Source organism: Clupea harengus, chromosome 6 (assembly GCF_900700415.2).
Source record: "Clupea harengus chromosome 6, Ch_v2.0.2, whole genome shotgun sequence".
Taxonomy (NCBI): Eukaryota; Metazoa; Chordata; class Actinopteri; order Clupeiformes; family Clupeidae; genus Clupea; species Clupea harengus.
Genome location: NC_045157.1, coordinates 21,458,690 through 21,478,185, shown reverse-complemented (window position 1 = coordinate 21,478,185; position 19,496 = coordinate 21,458,690). Strand labels below are relative to the sequence as shown.

Here is a 19,496-nt window from a genome sequence, read left to right as displayed (position 1 = left end):
ACAGCCTATGGGCATAAAATGTGTTGATGGCAAGTTTGCTTGTATGCAGGGCTTTTTGTGACCTTATATAATTCAATATAATCTGGATCAAGACCTAAGCTTCTAGTCCTGTTTGAAAGTTCTACTTCATAATCAGTTCTTCACACAAAGAGCAAACTTTATTAAAAGACAAGAAATAGTTACAAAAAATGAAACAGGATAAAAAACAAAGACCAAACAGAATTGGGAAAAAATTAAACAAAGTGCAACACATCTGAACAAGGTGACGGGGGCAATAATCTTCCTTGTCCTGTCTGTCTTCCGTCACCTCACTGTCGCCACTACAGTTCTGCCACTCACATGTGGAGGCAGTTAAGAAACAAACGCAGACTGCCCAAGCTTCGCGTAAAGGCCCTTCGAGGTGATTTACAAATGTGTTCGCTCAACAAAGCTCTGTTCAATCAAAAGTATACTGTCGTTTGGCTTGATAGGATGATTGGGCACTGGTTGGATGAGATGTGAAAAAGACTGACACAAACTGTAGGTATTTGGCTTGCGTAATTTGGAGTGGGTAAACTTATTATTGTACCTATGCAGAGCAGATCAGCCTGATCGGCGACCTGCGCAGAGCCTGGTGGTGGCGAAAGGCAGTGGCAAGAGAAAGAGGGTGTGGTCAATCACTACTGTCCTCTATGCCATTGGTCAGTTCTGGGACTGGAGAGTTCTCCTCATCATCAACTAATGGAGAGTCCTGGGGAGGAGCTTTCTTTTCTGATGTGTTTACATCACTGGGTTCTGAGCAGGTCATGTTTTTGTCGTTGTCTTGCTCCTGCTCTTGCTCCTTCTCTTGCTCCTTCTCCTTTTCTTGCTCCTGCTCCTGGCTGACTTGAGTGAATGTGCTTGTAGAGGGTTCCTCAACCTCACCACACACGTCCGGCTGAGAGGCACCTGAAAAACACAGAGCAGTTCACCTTCATGTTTCATTTGTCAATCAAAATCATATCCTATGTTCTAGTTCAAAGCTAAATATAACTGAGATGAGATTATAAATAATAAATCAGATTATTTTTGGCATGTTTTACTGGGTGATGGATCACTACTGAACATGCTGTGTGAACTCTGGGCATGGGCGTCACCTTGCTGCTCCATTCGGGCCAGCCTTCTCTCCAGGGCCAGCTTCTTGTTCAATTCAATGCGCTGCCGCTGTTCCTCTGACAGGGACGCAGGGGCAGGGGTAGAGGCAAAGGCTGGGGCAGGGGTAGAGGCAGAGGCTGGGGCAGGGGTGGAATGTATGAAGGGTTCCTCAGGGAATCCTCCTTCTCCAAACGAATCCTCCAGGACACGATCCTGAGGCTCATCTGAAACCATGGCAAATACGACTTTTTTACACAAATGTAAGAAATAATTCTGACCTCCGATTCCCCACCAACAAACAGGAATTTTACAGTTCCATCTGCCTTTTTGGAGAAATGTTTTGTTATATTTTTGTGTCACTTGTATGTATGTAATTTATTAACGTCTGGCCCAAAACATCAAATTGAACTGAAGTTTCTGAACTGAGAAAATATTGAGGGTTTTGAGTTCAGTGCTTTAAATTGATATGTCATACAGAACCTCTGGTGGCAAAATACTGAATACATCTTCATCATCCTTCACAATTGTATCAAAAGACACAATTATATTAAGAGCCACAAGGATGGCTCTGAACCACTATTGAACCACCCAAACTATTTCACACTTGGTCATCTCATGGGCTCACCTTCTTTACTCATGAAGTCCTCTTGTAGGAGGGGCATGTCAAGTCGTATTCGTTTGAGACAGGTCTGAGGAGATGGGGGGTGAGAGGTGAGATTAAGATTTTATTAATTATATACTACTATGACATAATAAATATAAGCCGCATCAAATTAGCAAACTATACCAAAACCACTACTAGCCAGTCCCTGTGGCCCAACCCTACGGTTCTGTGTTGTTGTTCAGCTCACCTGCACATCTTTTTTGGCACCAAGAGTTTCCAGCCTGTCGATGAAGTCCTCAAACTGGAGTTTGGGGTACAGCCTGTGTGCCCAGTTCTCCATCCTCTTCATTAGGACCCTCAGATCCTCAGCCTTAATGGACACATGAGCAAACTCTAAGATACCCAGTTAACCAAAATGAGATGCCACACGAGGTAGGTGAACGCAACACATCTGATACCTGTGAGCAGTTTACATGAACTCATTTCACTCCGAAAGAGACTGACAGATTGACATAACTAAACCTGATTTAGTTGGGTTTGTACGCTTATATGAACATGTAAGTGTGAATAAGTGACAAAGTCCTCTCATCTTCAGATAAATGCACCTAAGGGCAGGACGGGGGCAACGAGTGGGAAAAGTAAGTGGGACTCACCTCATGTCCTTTGCCTTTGTATCGAACATTGTCAAACAGGTTTCGAAGAGCTGGGAGTCCTCTTTCAGATGTGAGTCTGAGGAGATTCATCCAATTAAATGCCAGTCTTTGAGAGATCAGAGGCACTGTGATTTAAAAGTCAACTACACGATGACTGAGTTGACCAACCTTTGAGAGTCCAGCTTAGGTTGAGGCCTCTTAACTCCTCGCCTTTTAGGAACGTCCGGTAGCTTTGAGACGTCTCCATCCTCCTCACCTTAACAACCACAAGGTCAACACAAATTTAAAAAAAAATTGAAAGATAAAAACAAGGTTTTAAAACATGGAGAGAACATCTCCACACTCAAACATCTTTAACTGCCGTTTTCCCTTGGCCATGTAGCTAAATGCAGATTCCTCACCGCAAGTGAAACTCAATCTTGGGTTCAGACTTTTGCTGGTCTTACCATTTGCAAATGGATCCCCCTCATCCTGTCCCGGAGACATGGGGGGAGGAAGAGGCGGGAATGCCTCATCCTCTATGTTTTCATAGTTAGGGATATCAAACAAGTCGTTTTCCAGTGGATCGATCATGGCGCACTGAACCCCTGCAAAGGACATTGTAAACAACATTCAATCATCATAATCAGACCACAGACCAATAACACGCAGGGCTGAAAAAGAATGTCTGACTAAACATATGTTAAATATTTAGGAAGCATTTCGGAGTGCACCTGAAAACTTTTAAGTCATGGATAAGGTCAAAAAATAGAATGTAATGATAGCTAGATATTTAAGTTGGATGGCACTTGCTGGGAAAAAAAAACATTTCAGGCAAACTGGAGAACAAAATAGGAGTAAGCCTGCTTGGATTGTGTCAACTATGGACATAACAACTGACAACATAGTGAACATAGCTGTATGTTCTATAACCAAGCTATTAACATTTGTTAATTTCTGATAGGATAAGTCATTCCATGAGTGAAAACATCGTGGAATGACCTCACTCGGATTCTTCACCGCTAGTAATCACTCCGCATGTGGTGAACTCCAATCGTTGAATTGAAGGACGTCAACATTAAATGCATTCAAATCCAGAGCATAATTGCAGGCAGTGATCTTATAACATTAAATTTGAAAATGTATCGAGAAAGGAAATGGAGCAGGGAAACCGTTTGTACACATTACCATCTAACATGAAGACAGGTGAGTGTACAAATGAATGTGCACAAATAGTCTCTTTTACGCAACTCGGGTGCAGAGTGATAGTATTCATTGCTCGGGAAAGCAAGAATTCGAAAACAACAGGTTGGAACTATTTTGGGGGGCAGAGAATGAAGAAACAAAAGAAAAGAAAACAATCTGGTGTCTTCAAACTCAATGAATCAGTAGTAGAATTGATGTATAAAAGAAATATGCGACTCGTGTTCGTGGGGTTGGTAAAGGATATCTTCCTGGCTGTGATTCGACCGTAGGCCGCAGGCCTCAATATATATATTGCTTTTATTATTTACTCAGGGATATTTATTTATCTATGTATTAATTGTTATTTATTATTATTTAGCTGTGACAGTTAGTGTGCACAGCAACTTAAGTTTTTTTAGCTGTCTGATGCTGCCTCGTCTGTCTCGTTGTTTTTGTGACAATGACAAAAGTACTTTGAACTTGAACTTAGATATATTTGACCAACCCCACGAAGACCCGTCTCACATTGTTTAAACTTTAAACTGAACAATCTAACATTAACTAACTGGTCTGCAGTAACATTGCTAGCTCTTTGCGCAACTGACCCTATGCTGGCCAGCGCTTAGGGGCACTGGTCAAGCTGATAGTTAAAACCATAGCCAGCTTGCTAGGTAGCCACATATCAATTGTCAGATAAAACTGTCTGGCACCCTCTCCAACAAGCTATAGCTGACAAACTCAAGTTAGATAGCAAACGTTACATTATCGCCACATACCAGTAAGTGAAATGGCATCCCACTGACAAATGATAGGCTCTGGTAAAGTAAGAATGATATGCTATATTTTCAGGAGTAAAGAAAGTTTTTCATTTCGTAGGTCATTGCAGAAATGACAGGCTAGGTCAGTATTTAGACAAATATTAACAGAATGAATATAAACAGAGTGAATTAGGTGGCTAGCTAGCTGAACGTTACCAGCTAACGTTAATGTTATCCTGCCAGGCTGCGTCCAATGGCGGGAGAGTGGGCTTTGCCTACTTTATACCTCAATGTACCTTGTTATAAAAGATGCAACAATATCGCTAACAAAATAATCACGACCTGTTGTTTCTGACTAAGGCAAGCAGTGTTACAGGCAGATAATTGCATTTCTTTTAAAACTCTTGGTCCATACCTTGACTTGTGTGTTGAGCGACTGCTTTTCCCGGCTCTTCCTCTTCTGGTTATAGTGTAGTTCAATCAAACAACTAAAATGCCGGCTACAGCTCTCTACTGGCCTGGATCTGTCACTACAGAGTATTTTGCTTATGAAAACGTAGATCGCTCGTAACGCCAAGGCATGTTTCATACAGACAGTGGTAGTGACATTTAAACAGATTTAGTATTAATTGGCGTTTCTGTGCTCCTAAAAGCATGTGCGGTAAAAACAATCCTCACGGCAAGTACGTGATACCATTGTAGTGAGCAGGTTTTGATATGTAATGAGCGCGCAGACTTGAAGACATGCCTAGTAAATGGACAACGTTATGCCTTTGTCTCAGGTCCATTCATTACTAATATAAGTACTATAAAGTACAAGACAACCATAACAACAGAAGCTACTCAATTTCGTTTTAAAAAATATTTAATGATTTAATGAAGTATTTCGATTAAGACATGGATGGTGGTATGCACTGACATAGTAAGTGTAAGGCTGTCTGTTTCCAGTTAGAAAATGTACATATTGCAATAACTTGTTTAAGTTATATAAGTGTATTATTTTCGACCTATACAATTGCATTCACTTTCCTATGACCCAGCCTAACCTTTTCCACGTCAAACACCAAACCTGCTTTCAAATATGGGAAAATCTGGGTGGATTGATGCTAAAAATGAATCTACACATTGAAATTTCTGAGCCATCATCTTTCTGAAATGTTAAGTGACACTTAAAAATTCAACATTCTTTCCATGATTGACTTCCTCAGAATCACAGAGGCCATCTTTTATGAATGGACCTCTATGTGGCCAAAACATTTGATAAAGACAATAAAAAAAATGGGTACAGCTAATGTACAGTTGTCTGTAAAGGACATGAATGGCAGTGGAATCTCGTCTAGATTCGGCGTCGGAGTAGAAACATGAGGAATATGGCGCTGAGGAGGATGCACAAAGTGCACACAGTGGGAACCACAATCTCAGTGACCATCTCCATGTGGCTTGTCAAAGGATCTGAAACAGAGTGATGGGACATAAGGATAAGATGGATACACTCTCCATACATTAGTAGCTTTGTCATAAATTTCACGCACAGACATTTCTGATGTTATATCTGAAACAACGGACATGCTCGAACAACCTAATTAACAGATTAAATTAAAACAGATGATATATTCATTTATGTTTTACATACTTTTTGACCTACAGAGTTCAAGAAATTATTCAGTTTAAAAAGGTATTTTCTTAAATTAAAATGAACCAGAGACAATGGTCTGTCTGCTAATCAGTGTTTCCCTTACCAGCAGCAAGGAGCTGATTACTTGAGGAGCATGTTTCTGATGCCTTCCTCTTCCAGCTCTCAACCTGTCATGACATCAGATGAAAGCCATGACATTAGTATATTTCAAAATGACAGTGGTTTCCACGGGCGTCATTAGGCCTGGCCATCCACATTTTACGAATAGCTCCGGATTCAGATTTTTTTTAACACTCTTTATAGGCCCTCTTTACCTCGGTTTACCAAACAAAGGCTGACATTATGGGTAACCTATGGCGATGTCCAGTGTCACATAGTATAAAAGTGTAGACCAGCAGTGTGGTATTATGGACAGGGTAATGTCAGACAGATGACAGCCTTATGCCATGAGCTGTCTAGGCTTACCGTTTCTGTCTGAAACCGTGTGAAAATGGTGCATTTAGCAGCCAGAATTTAAAAGGGGGGGGGCTCTAAACTCCTAGCAACACCCTTGGTGGTTACTAACAATCACAATGACACTAATGAATGAAATACAGGATGATGAATATTATATTAATGATAATAATTGTTTATAAAGACAAATCTCTTCTCTTACCTCCCTCTGATTGGGGAAGCCATTGGAGCTGATGATTCGTTTGTAGTATTGAACAGAGGCCTTGGGATACCGGGGCTTGTCTTTGCTTCCAAAGTCCACATAGTACAGACCAAATCTCTCAGAGAAGCCCTCATCCCATTCAAACTTGTCCAGCAGAGACCAAGCAGTGTATCCTTTGACGTCAACACCATCTTTTATTGCTGTAGAAACCAAACAAACAACATTTGCAAGAGGATTTTAATGAGTAGGTCAGTGCATCAGTCAACATTTCTGTTCTGTTGTGTTTACTTTTAGGGGATACTATAAGATTTTTTGACCTCACCCTTAAGCATTTCATTGATGTATTCCCTAAAGTACTGCATCCTCCAGTCGTCACATAAATCTGTACACATCATCTTCTCTGACACTCCATTCTCCGTCACATATATCATTGGGTTTCCATACTGGGTCTGACAAAAACAAGCAAAAAGCAATCCTCATCCAACCTCAACGAAGCTGATTAGAGTAGTTCTGTCAACATTGTAGTACATTGTGTTGTGCATGTGATGGTCCATCATATAGTTATGCTCTTCACAGAGCGCACCTGTCAGTGAGGTCATACCTTGACGAAGTTCAGCAGACGCCGGAATCCCCAGGGCACAGAGTAGAGCCACTCTGAGCCAGGGTCAGGCCAGCGGGGATCTACCAGCTCGGCCAGGTCACGGTCAGTGAAGAAGCTGCTCCCGCGGTTAGAAGGGAAGTTCTTCTGGGTGACGTAGCGGGTGGTGAAGTGGCCGATCCCCAGGAAGTCACAGGTGCCCCGGATGTAGCTCTTCTCCTGGGAGGTGAACATGGGCAGACGGGAAGTCCCCAACCCTTGCTGAGCACTCTTCCTTCCTAAACACATGACACATTCAACCAGAGCCAAGAGTTAGATTCTCCTCAAGTCAGCCTCAGCAGAAACATTACTCTGTACTGGATTTGTTGACAGTGAAATTGTATCTTACTTTAGTCTCTACTTTTGCTCACCTATGTAGTCTTTCATCACTTGAGGGTAGTCTCCATTAAAGAGTGGTGTGGCAAACCATCCCAAACTGAACTGCACATATCTCTCTGCAGCCTCAATGTCCTTCTGATTGGTGGTGTCAACCGGCTCTCCCCAGTCAGCTAACAGCGAGATCCCCACCAGTCCTACAATAAAGAGTTACCATTATGGTTTCGTCTCTTCTCAGCACATAACAAGGTATGCCCATTCTTTACTCTGACTCAACATTTGATCATTTTTGTAAGCTCTGCATCGCTGCTCTTTACTGATATCTTCCCCTCTGATTACCTTTTTGTTTGCTCCGCCACTGGGTGTCATAAGTGTGCCAAACCTTTGCATGTGCCTGAGGAAGACCCAAACAGACAGGATGTGAGGAGTATATTTGGATTTTAGTTTTTTTTAATGATTTGTGAATTTTGTTCTTTTATAATTATTAATTATAGTTTAAATTTTTTTTTTTAAAGTAATTAGTTAATTACGGCTATCGGCAAATTCAGTGTTGGATTGCTATTCTAATGACCGGTCTATACATTTGATATGCGGCACCTTTATCATGTTATGGGCGGCCTTGTACGATCCTGTGCCTCTTAGCTTTAGTCCAGGTGCATGCTCCCCTGTCTCATAGCCCTCCACAGCTGCAGCCTGCAATGACAATTCATCCCATATATACCGTCATAATACAATTATATTATATTTACGTATATCAACACACACACAATTAGATGTCTGAATTTATAGTGACTACCACAAATTCATCCCATGCCATGATCTGTCTTGCATTATGAACGATGGAATCCTAAAGATGCACTATGGAGTTTTGGTCTAAAACTAGCGAGCTACCTATCTAAAAAGCATGCAAAACCCTTGCAAACACTTGGTTAGCACTGATAAAAGCTTGCTAACTGGCCTTTTTTGGCCATATGGTTGCCGATGTCGTGGTGTAAAGGCTTTTCTTGACCATATGACCATATTTCATCAAAATGTATCTGAAGATGATAGACATAGCTGAAAACTGGAAATGTGGTGCATAGTGTTGCTTTAAGTAGAGAGTAATACAAGTAAATAAATGTTCAGGTGACTTACCCATGGATTGTTGAATGTAATCCAGTATTTCACTCGATTACCAAATCTCTCAAAGCATAAATTGGCAAAGTCATTGAAATAGCTGACCATGCTGATGTTTTGCCATCCCCCATATTTATCCTCTAAAACCTATTGGGAAAAAATAGGATGGTTTATGCGATTGGTTTATACCAACACTAATACAAGTTGAAAGATAATAATATTCATTCATATTTGTCTTGCCCATTCCAAGAAAAACACATTTATCTTCTCTACTGAAGAAAGCTGCATTTGTAGTCTCACCACTGTGTTATTGGTGGTGGGCATTCAGTGAAATATCTCACCTACCTGAGGTAGATCCCAGTGATAGAGAGTAACAATCGGGGTGATTTTATTCTCCAGCAGATGATCGATTAGGTCATCATAATACTGGATTCCTTTTTCATTTATATGAAGTGCTGCTGATACAAATAAATAGGCAACATAAAAACTATGACTCAGACACAAAAATAGCTCCTATTTAACAATGAGTGCTATATAAGCAACGTGTATTTCATCTCACATTTAACTCCATTTGGTAGGATCCGAGGCCAAGAGATTGAGAAGCGGTAGTGGTTTAACTTCAAGTCTTTCATTAAGACAATGTCATCCTGGAAAAGGGACAGTGGAATACTTAAAAACGCAGTTGGATCAAGGACCAACTTTTCATTCTTAGTTTTAGATTAGGTTATTTTTTTAACATGATGTCATGGCTCACCTTGGCTTTATAATATCCCTCACAGGAGGAGTCTCCGGTGTCATTAAAGAAGATTTTGCCTTTTTTGTGGGCGAATGCATCCCAGATGCTCATGCCTTTGCCATCTCTGTCCCAGGCGCCCTCAGTTTGGTAGGCCGAGCTGCCGGCACCCCATGAAAACCCTGTTCAGCATTGCAGTGCAAAGAACCATTTAGGATTGGTTTTTCGATCCAAGCAATCAAATGCATCGTGCATGATGATCTGAAACGTCTACGTTTAAAGCTTCTCTAGAACTACTTAGCAGACGTTTTACAATTGCGTCATCACACATTGCTGTACCAGTTGGAAAAGTTCCATAGTAGAAGGATCCCTTGTCAGTCTTTGTCCAGTCAAAGTCCTCAGATGCGGTTACACTCAGCACCATCAACAACACATGGCAAGCTCTGAGTGCAAAGTGTGGTGCCATGGTTCTCTCTGTCAGACCTGTCGGGAGAGAAAGTCACTGTTACTCCTGTGCAGTGAACAAAAGCGCTTGATGGAGGTTGTCTCAAGTCGAGAGTCCCTCCCTGCCATCAAAGCATACTTACTAAAAAAGATCAGCATGCAAAACATGTTGTGCAGACACAGATTGAAGCAGGAGGCATTTCAGAGCAGAACAAGAAAAAGTCAAATTCGTATGTAGTCACTCGGTAATGCAAACGTTGTAGGCCCATTCTTCAGATCCATATTGGTAGGAAAGTTTTCATTTCAGCCAACTGTGTGACACACTAACACAGAAGGCAATGAGGGACAGGAAGTATGTCAGTCTTTCCAGAGCTGCCACTATGAAAGACATCATAAAGTTTTTGCTGTAATGCTAAAGAAATAATGATGACCGACGATGCTCGATGATCAAATAAATGTCTCCGTAAGACTAGTTCCACGACAGTAGCAGCGTCTCTATCTCTCTTGTGCCTCTCAGTCCCTGTCTCTGTCTGTGACACAGACTCCCCACCACATCCACATACATACCTGTGAAAGCACTTGCATTTGTCGCGGCTGGAAACCACCACAAAATGCCAGAATGTACCCAAGCTTCTGGACTTAACGCATCCTCCAACAAATCTCTTCAGTGGCTTCGGAAGCGCTGTCACAAAACAGTGCCGAAGCATCCAGCAGATTGCTCTCTATTCAGGGGGTCTCGTGCGTAATACACAGACCCCAAATACCCGTCCATTGAGGCTCAATGGAGTGTGAGCGCAATATGCTGGGACAAACAAGTTTTTTAGAAACGGGGATTTCACCCTGTAAGCAAAGTTAATGTTAGCAAGGGAGGTGGCCTTGTGCGTCGGCTTTACAAAGGCATTGGGGCCTTCATGGTGACGGTATGATGTGGGTTGTGGTTGTAAACTTTTGTATATTACGAAATAACCATTTTAGAGAAGGTTCTTCTCCTTGGACAAAAATGTGTTGCTTGTCAAAAACATTGCTTATGCTTGTTTGTAAAAAGAATGAGGTGTTGAATTTGACTATACTGATAAGCTGAATTCTCATTCAGTACACTACTGATAAGCATTCTTATCATTCAGTACACTACTGATAAGCATTCTTCTCATTCAGTACGCTACTGATACGCATTCTTCTTTTAAATGTCTCATAAGCACAGGTGCACTTTTGGTCAAAATATTAAATTATTTTGTAAGACCTGAAGTATAAAACACTTCCAATATTTCCTTCATATGTCTATAATTCTCCTCCAGACCACTAGGACTCGATCACATAAAACATTTTGGCATAGGACATTGAAATTATGTTAAATTCATGTTAAAATAATGAGTAAAAATGAATCCTTTGAAATACAGACAGATAGTTTAGGTCTCTATTCAGATGGACTTAACATCCCAGATTGTGCTTAGATCAGTAGACTTTATCATGATCAGTTGGCTGGGCCGTTGAGTTCTGCCCTTGACTGATCAGTAGAGAGGAGCTCCATATCCCAGAAGCCTGCTGCTTCTGCGGTAGCCTCTGGAGAGTCCCAGTCCTCATTGTTGCCGTGGCTCCCTGAGAGGCGCCCTCTTGAGCTGTCGAGCCGCGCCCTGATGAATGTGCTTATTATTGCGAGGGCCAGCGTATTGTGCCCCTGGCCGTCTGAAAAACGCTGAATTGTTGAGGAAAAAGTGTTTGCACTGCACTCCCTGTTTTTTCCCCCCTCGTGTATGTGTTTTTTGTGTGTGTGTGTGTGTGTGTGTGTACACAGAGGTCAGGCGTGAACAAAAATACTGCATATGTGTGGGCCTGTGTTTAGCATATCAATGCAGCCCGTGGCCAGAGAGAGAGGGGCAGAAGGACTCTGAGTGTTCTAGTATCGCCCCTGGTTGACCTGGGCCGCTGTATTTAAGGGCCATTTATCAGGCCTCGCCGAGCTGACATGAACATCTTTACTAAGGTCCCAGGACTAGCCCAACAAACCAGGTATGTTCAGAGTGTTGTTCTGAGGACAGGGCTGACTTGGTCTAGGGGATTGGGAAGAAAACCAGTCTGTCAAAAAAGAAAGGTCAGACCCCCTTACCCCGACAACAGCACTGGGTCCTTGTGCTCGCTCACTTTGTATCTCTCTGAGAAAACCCAAACGTCTCCAAAAATCAGATCCTTATGAATGATTTGTGACTGAATTCGAGATGGCTGGGGAAAATGGAATATATCCTGTGAACAATCGCACATCCACACAGAATTGCCCTCTAACTGCACTTTAGAGCGTAATAAAATAAGTGCAGTCTTGCTGTGCTCTTCACCTGTGACCACCACTCAAAAACTTAAAAAAATGGTCCCTTCTGAAAACAACCATGAATTTTCCTTGATCAAAATGTGTTGGTGTATATGTGGTCAACGTTGCTGTTATCAGGTGATCATGGAAAGAAAATGACCTTTCATTTGTGAAGTTAAAAATGTGACTGTGTCCTGCATGTGTGTGAGTAACTGTCCCCCTCTGTGTGTCCACAGCAAGCTGGGGTCTGTGCTCCAACGTGCTTTCTACGGGTCCGGCGGGAGGGTGAGTTCCTCAATGCTTTATCTCTGCCTTCACATACTCTGCCTTAGCTACATAAATCTTTGGTACTGGAGGTACCCCAGTACATTAATAATATTTGACACTTATTGTATTGGTTTGTGTTTTATGAAGTTAAAAGAACCTACGTGTTTTCTTATGCGTGTATGTGTGTGTGTATATCAGTTTGAGTGTCGCCCGTGTTCACATTGGTGTTTCCCCCTCTCTCCGCCAGGTGACCCTTTTCGAGCAGCGTAATTTCGCTGGCAGACGTCTGGACCTAAGCTCCGACTGCCAGAAGCTGACCGAAAAGAACTTCCCAGAAAGATGCAACTCCGTGCAGGTCGAAAGTGGAGCGTAAGTCTCCACACACACACCCCCGTGTTACCAACCAGAGGTGAACCTTGGACATGAACATTGACATTCTCTAAGTGTCTCTGACTGACTGATATTTGCTGTCCATAGATGGGTGGGCTTCGAGCATGAGAACTTCCGTGGGCGTCAGTACCTGTGGGACATGTCCGAGCGGGGGGAGTATAACTGCACTGAGAAGTGGTGTGCTCAGGCTGACCGAGTCGGCTCTGTGCGCACTGTGAAACAGGTGAGCAGGTGCTTTGCACGACCAGGAAGAGATAAACACTTACATTAAAACAAAAAGGAATCATTCTCGTTATGTTAAGTTGAAGCTATGTAATTAGACAAAAGCAGATTTTACCCACTCTGTCTGAGTAATGAATCCATATCTAGACAGAATTGTTGGGATTGAGAGAATATTATCCCGTTTAAATTTACACAGAAGCTTGGAAGTTAAAATATGCAAAATAAGACATTAGACGGATTATGACGCAAGACGAGCAGTCTCTAACTCCTGTGTGTGTGTGTGTGTGTGTGTGTGTGTATTTGTGTGGGACCCAGGACTCCACACCTGCCCGAGCTCAGCTGTACGAGAGGGCTGGTTTCTCAGGCAAGAGGACAGAGCTCCAGGATGACATCCCTAACCTCATGACCCGCCACAGCCTCAACAGGGCTGCCTCCATCCGAGTACTGGGTGGCGCGTAAGTACAGGCTTCCTCTCACTTCAAAACTTTTCACTCATTAACGCTTGCTTAACGTCTGCTTACTCTGGTAAACTTCCAATGCGAACTGTACAGGCTTTGGGGAAATGATAAGATCAGTCATGATTCATTCTGTTTTGTCATGTCACTGCTGTTTTTCTCATTTTTTGTTTTCTCACTTCTGTTTATTGTTTTCTCACTTTCATATATTTGACTGGCTGGTGGCTGCAGCTGGGTGGTCTACCAGGAGCCCAACTACAGAGGATCCCACTACGTCCTGGAGAAGAAGGACTACAATAACTTCTCTGACTGGGGGGCTCAGAACAGCACTGTCGGCTCCATGCGTCGCATTCGATTCAGCTGATCCCCGAAACAAGCCAACACACCCACTCCGCCATGCAACATTTTTTTTTATAAATGACAAGCACATTCTCTAGCACAACAATCACAGACCCACAAGACAAGCTATTTTAATAATAAACAAATGGAAAAAAAAACCGATGACTAGCCCGTGTGATTTGTTTTAGTGTGGCTTTTGATGGCGTCATTGGTAAGGCTGTCTTTGAATCACCCCTTTTGTGTTGTGTCTTTCCAGCATACTAACCTTAATGAAAGAGCCAACAGTATTTAATGTGTTCAGAAGACATTAAATGAACTAAACGTTCAAGGGCATACGGTTTTATAACATACAGATGCAATAAGATCATAGACATCACAGAGTTCTGTGAAAAGTGGCTAAACCCCAAAGAAATAAAAGTAGGAATGCAGAAGAAAAAGAAAACATTTTTATGAGAACATATTTCTTTATGTTCTTCTCTCTTCTAACTTGAGATCTTCACTGAGGTTCACTTTGTGCTGTTTGGTAGACGTGTCAGAACTGTATGACAAAACGTTTCCTCAATGTTTTCCATAAATGACCCTGTTCTTCATTAAGTTAAAGTGGGTCTCACAGTAATACGTTTATTAATCATGAGGAAGTTGTCTTTGGCAGTATAACACCAGGTCCTTAGTGTCCCTAACACTGAGAATGCAGCTCTTTTGAACACGGGGGGCTTCGCCAAGCCCCGGGGTTGAGAGACATGGCGTGAGGCTTAGCAGGCTTTGGCCTCGGCGTTCAGATAGAGCGAGAGAAAGAAAGCGAGAGCTCCGCTGGAGGCTACCTATGATCTTAATCCCCCCACCCAAGGCACAGCTGTGCTGGTCCTCTCACCCACATGAGAGGGACTGATGTATTGGCTTCTCAGGGGGGTCTTAGCGCAGGGGCCCTGGGCACGCCAGCCACACGGAAACATGTACGCGCCCCCGCGCCTCGTGTATTTATGCACCCTGTGAGAACGGCAGTTGCTGCTCTCTTGTCGGTTTGATGATGGCTCTCCGGCATTAGGCCCTGTCAGTTGGGGTCCGGTGGTGGGATGGTGCTAAGCGCTGGAGCGCTGGCGTGGCAGCTGATATCTCTGTTCCCGTCTGCGGTGGCTTCGGGAGTTGGGTGTGGCGGTGGTGGTTTGATGGTGTGTGTGTGTGTGTGGGGGGGGTTTGAAGTGTGTTTGGGAGGCCGTGAGAGTGGGGGAGTGTGCAGGAGCTGGCCGAGGGAATGTGAAGGCCTGACCTTTGGAGATGCGATGTCAGGAAGTTGTAACTCAATTATGGGTTGGAAGTAAAGCAGAGTATTCACAGTGCTACTGCGACATAACACTATTTACTCAAGAGAGCATCGGACTGGTCAGGGTGTTTTGAGAGGTTCATCCGAATGAATGTTTGAATAACTTGTCAGCTCTGACCCAATGACTCACAGGCTTGCCACTCAGGTATTTGTGAGCAATTGTGGCACCTAGTGGCCAACATCATTTATTTATCTTGAAAAAGAAACACAAGACACACGACAACCATGACAAATTCACACAGTGTTGTATTCACACATTTGTATTCACACACACATTTATTATTCAACCAGCTTATAACCCAGATAATAGGCATTCACAACACAGCCCAGTGTAATTCAAGTGTACTGCACAGTGCGGGGGTGAAGAGGAGGCTGTCTTGATGTAGACACTGAGTTCTGGCCCATGTGCCAGTGCTGTTGGTGCCGCTGTTGGTATGACGGTCACAGTGGCCACAGTGGCTGTGGTGGGGATCCCATGTCAATGCCCAGAGACCAAGTTGGTTGCAGTCAAACTGGTAAACTAATTGACCACCCATACACTGCATTCCTGCTCCCCTGCTGGGTAATGGATGGGTTTCAGGGCTCCTCCCAACCCCTCTCTCTCTCTTTCTCTCTCTTTCTCTCTCTCTCTCTCTCTCTCTCTCTCTCTCTCTCTCCTCATTCTCTCTCTCTTCCTCTCTCCCTCTCTCTCCCTCTCTCCGCCTCTATATCTATCTGCCCGGCAGCCCCCTCAGCCAATGTGATTAATCATACTCAGCTCACCCAGATGGCTCCTCCGCCTCAGACTGTTTACAGCGCTCGCACCGGCTCCACGGCCACTGGCAGCCCTTCCCATCTCGGAGCTCCTGTTGAAGCAGTCTGCTAATGTCAGACAGCGACAGCTCCTTCTCCTCCTCCTCCTCCTCATCATCAGAACCAGTTTATCTCATCTGTACCATACAGAGGCTGGACCAGGCCAACATCCTCTCTGTGCTTTCAGTTGATGTGGCATGGCTGTGCTGGAGTTGTCTTGGTGCTTAGAATTTACAAGTGAATGTTGTGAAATTAGTGTGCACTTGAACATATTTCATGTGATTACTGAGACGGCTTTGTTAGCACGCTAATTCTAAGTCTGGTAGATTGATGCAAATGCTTTATAGAGTTTCTTGACAGTATGAGCCAAGATTGTTCATAACCTGGCACATGCTGTAAAAATAGATATATACTCAGTCATCCTATCATTATTATCATCCTTTCACTTGCACCAGAGTATAGCGTTTATGGATGTGGTTGTTCCTGATATGTATCCTACCGACGTTTGTTTAGCTGTCAAGCTGAAAATATAAGGTTTGATCTTTGCTAAAATTATGAAATTATGCTTAAAATAAGGACACTGGAACTGGAAGAGCATACGTGGACCCACTGCTTGAGCACAGTCTACTTCTCCTTCTCCGTCTTTGGACAGCCGTATTTGTAAACAGCCCTCCTACCCAGCACTCCTTTCATGATATTTTGGGGCTAAGGACTCTAGCATCTTGTGGCTAAGCTGGTCTCACAGGAAGAGAGAATGTTTGAATTGGGTGACAGGGCCATTTATTTGTAGGCACGTCCAGCAGTATGGTCTCACACTCAGGGCCCAATTGCTGCTCTCTGAGGAAGGCAGCTGTGTGTGAAGAGCGGTAGATTGCTCCCCAAGCCTTTGATCTGCCTATGCACAGCCTAGCCTTGAGCTAACAGATGGCACAAATATTGTGTTTGATATCTTGTTCAATGCAAACTGAGAAATACTTTTGGCCTGATGTCCAAGTGGTAAGTACTCAGGTATGGGTGCCATGTTGAGGAGTGCTGTGCCTAAGCTCACCTTTTAATAGTGAAGTTAACTCGGTGCTTCTAGACCTTGTAATCTAAATTAAATGCTGGCCATGGTTTACACATACTGAGAGCATCCAGACAGTTGCAAGAATATCTCACTGGTGCTCCAGAGTTCAGAGTTCCGTTAGAAAGGGCTATCAAGAAGCAATCAAAAGTTGATAGACCGACAAACAGAGAATACAAATGTGGGTCACTTATAGTTTTCTATCTGCCCAGAACAACAGAAGGAATAGGATGTCTTGAAGTACTGGATACAAATATACATATATTTTTAATAGTGTACAGGCGTACTACTCTAAACTACGTCAATCAACAAATGTGAATCTGTTAAAATGGAGTTAAACTCAGGGAGGGCGTAGATGTGGAAGATCACTGGGTGACACCATGGGAATAAGGCAGGTTTTTCAGCTCTGACCGAGGGGCCTGGAAGCTGTCTGTTCAGTGTTCCGGGTCCTGACATGAACGGACAGGCCGTCCATGCTGGGCCTTCGCGGAGCTGCCACCGCGGCCACCTGCGTCCCACAATTATCAGCAGTGCTCCAAACGTCCAGCAAAACACACTGCGCGGGGACCAATTAAAAAGCGTGCACGTTCCCCGTTCCAGCCAGCCATCACTAACACTCCCGCACGTCTGACAAGGCTCCCTTTTTCCCCCCTCCTTCGCAAATGTCTAATTAACGTGGGTGCTTGGGAGCGCCTGAGCTGTGCTGAGCTGCTGAAAGGGCCGAGGACTCTGGTTGGGTAATCAGCTTAAGCACAAGTTTATTTCCTGCCCCTCGCTGCCCTGCAGCCTCCAACTGGGATCACGTTTTTGTTTCTTCTCCTTTTTTTTGGTGCGTTAAATCTGTTTATCTCCAATTTCCTCTGACTTGTAATGGGGTCTCATCGACACATTGTCACCTTCACTTAACGCCGGGCTCGCAGCCCCTTGCCTTTCAGGGCCTTTATAAATGATTAGAGTTGATTTTGGCAGGGCGGTGCTCCAAACAATATCCTTGTCTGGTTCATTACATCCTCATCACCTTCTCAATGACTACCTCGTCCTAAAAATGACTGCCCCGGACAAATAACTGCTCACATTATGGAACACTTAACTTGATGATATGATCTCATATCATGGAGCAATGCAGCCGAGGAAACAAATCAACTGGTGAAACTCAGCACAAAAACATGAACTATCCATTACATACATAAACCATAAATGGTATCATCAGTTTATAGATGGATTGCTTTTAAAAGCAAATTTGATTCAATAATATTGTATACCTTTTATTTTACATACATAAACTTTATTATCCATCAAACATTATTTATATGCAATGCAATCATCATCATGATAATGTGTCCTTTTTTATTGAAAAGTTTATCTAGTTTCTTTTGGCATCCACAGAGAATCAGAGTTGAAGCAGAGTAAAGGAAAGAAAGAGGGAAAGATCCAGGAAGTTGGAGTCTTGAACATCAGACCTAAGCGGGGCCTCAGCATTCCCTCTGTGGACCCCACACCAGCCACAAAGCCCCTGATGTTATCTCACCCAAACACAGACCAAGGGAGTTCTCACACTTGCTACAGCAAAGCCACACAACCACTTTCCAGTGAATTACAAGGGCATAATTGTGCCTTTTCTTCTTGACTTGCATTTCAGTGTTTTCTGTAGAAATGAACAGGGTGATATTATGGGGGGGAACTTGAGAAAGTTGTATAAAAGGAGCCCCAGACGTTACGTGTAGGTCAAGGATGAAATAATGTAAAGAATGTTTGGCCAGCTGAATGCTGTTACTGATCATTCTGATAAAGCTATAGCCTTTTGTTTGCCTTGTTTGTCGAATCAAGTACCATATGTGTTTAAAAAGAATGGTTATGCATGTAACCACAGTCCACACTGTTTTTGGTTGGATCAACATATTTATAAGATCATATAAACAAACAAAAGTTGGTTTTCAACATGTCAATTTCCATTTGATCTCTTAAATCAGATAAAAATACCACACAGGCACTCTCTAGGTTGGGCCCCATAGTAAACTGTTTATGGCCTAGGCCTGTCAGACAGGCATTACGATTATTTTCAGTGATAGTAGATTAGCATGCCTTTCAGTTTGGTGGTAAAGTTGGTCATATGTTATGTATGCTGGCGGTCCTCTGAAGAGATATTACGAACCATGTTTACCATTTTGGCTTGTAGCAAACATAACTTGGCATCTTACCATCTTGCTCAGAGAGCCTCCCTGCTGGACTAACCAGAGGCAGAGGGTCCAAACACACAGCAGGGGCTACCTTGAGGCTACCATTAAAGGCATAGCCTTTGCCTCACTATGGGTATGGTGTTACAGTTACAGAATGGTTACAGGGGTGAGGGTGCTTTCTTGAGGTGCTGCGGACTACAGTAACTGAAGCGATCATCAAACAATCATCATGACTATCATCAAGATCCAGTGAAAAAGCTGAATGCATGCCTCAGTGAGTGTAGTAGGGATATGCTAACTTGGAGACATGTGAACAGACGTC

General features: G+C 43.2%; 3 protein-coding genes across 3 annotated transcripts; 1 reads left to right on the top strand and 2 right to left on the bottom strand.

Annotated features, from left to right (window-relative positions):
* Nucleotides 1–142: 142 nt before the first annotated feature.
* On the bottom strand, nucleotides 143–4,817 carry tipin (timeless interacting protein). Its single transcript, XM_012834648.2, has 8 exons — nucleotides 4,708–4,817; nucleotides 2,817–2,957; nucleotides 2,539–2,626; nucleotides 2,371–2,446; nucleotides 1,965–2,087; nucleotides 1,739–1,802; nucleotides 1,116–1,337; nucleotides 143–927 (listed from the first exon to the last, which is right to left on the bottom strand). The coding sequence occupies exons 2-8, from the start codon at nucleotides 2,941–2,943 to the stop codon at nucleotides 653–655; spliced, it is 975 nt and encodes a 324-aa protein (XP_012690102.2). The 5' UTR covers nucleotides 2,944–2,957; nucleotides 4,708–4,817; the 3' UTR covers nucleotides 143–652.
* Nucleotides 4,818–5,265: 448 nt separating this feature from the next.
* On the bottom strand, nucleotides 5,266–9,880 carry lctla (lactase-like a). Its single transcript, XM_012834628.2, has 13 exons — nucleotides 9,745–9,880; nucleotides 9,427–9,587; nucleotides 9,232–9,319; nucleotides 9,018–9,127; nucleotides 8,691–8,819; nucleotides 8,154–8,249; nucleotides 7,896–7,950; nucleotides 7,592–7,753; nucleotides 7,185–7,459; nucleotides 6,906–7,032; nucleotides 6,584–6,783; nucleotides 6,032–6,095; nucleotides 5,266–5,744 (listed from the first exon to the last, which is right to left on the bottom strand). Exons 1-13 carry the CDS (start codon nucleotides 9,869–9,871, stop codon nucleotides 5,629–5,631), a joined length of 1,710 nt encoding a protein of 569 aa, XP_012690082.2. The 5' UTR covers nucleotides 9,872–9,880; the 3' UTR covers nucleotides 5,266–5,628.
* Nucleotides 9,881–11,812: 1,932 nt separating this feature from the next.
* crybgx (crystallin beta gamma X) lies at nucleotides 11,813–13,979 on the top strand. The gene is made up of 5 exons (XM_042707937.1): nucleotides 11,813–11,856; nucleotides 12,385–12,433; nucleotides 12,663–12,784; nucleotides 12,893–13,028; nucleotides 13,343–13,979. The coding sequence occupies exons 1-5, from the start codon at nucleotides 11,813–11,815 to the stop codon at nucleotides 13,484–13,486; spliced, it is 495 nt and encodes a 164-aa protein (XP_042563871.1). The 3' UTR covers nucleotides 13,487–13,979.
* The last annotated feature ends 5,517 nt before the right edge of the window (nucleotides 13,980–19,496 follow it).

Bases quoted from the DNA above. Each gene is read 5' to 3' on its own strand.
- tipin (XM_012834648.2), bottom strand. From the start codon at position 2,943: ATGATCGATCCACTGGAAAACGACTTGTTTGATATCCCTAACTATGAA. The intron at 2,627-2,816 runs GTAAGACCAGCA...GTGGTTGTTAAG, and splicing joins GGGGGATCCATTTGCAAATG to GTGAGGAGGATGGAGACGTC. The intron at 2,447-2,538 runs GTTGGTCAACTC...GAATCTCCTCAG, and splicing joins CCTAAGCTGGACTCTCAAAG to ACTCACATCTGAAAGAGGAC.
- lctla (XM_012834628.2), bottom strand. From the start codon at position 9,871: ATGGCACCACACTTTGCACTCAGAGCTTGCCATGTGTTGTTGATGGTG. The intron at 7,754-7,895 runs GTAATCAGAGGG...TCTTTATTGTAG, and splicing joins GTGGCGGAGCAAACAAAAAG to GACTGGTGGGGATCTCGCTG. The intron at 6,096-6,583 runs GTAAGAGAAGAG...ATGTCATGACAG, and splicing joins GCTTCCCCAATCAGAGGGAG to GTTGAGAGCTGGAAGAGGAA.
- crybgx (XM_042707937.1), top strand. From the start codon at position 11,813: ATGAACATCTTTACTAAGGTCCCAGGACTAGCCCAACAAACCAG. The intron at 12,434-12,662 runs GTGAGTTCCTCA...TCTCTCCGCCAG, and splicing joins TCTACGGGTCCGGCGGGAGG to GTGACCCTTTTCGAGCAGCG. The intron at 13,029-13,342 runs GTGAGCAGGTGC...TGTGGGACCCAG, and splicing joins CTGTGCGCACTGTGAAACAG to GACTCCACACCTGCCCGAGC.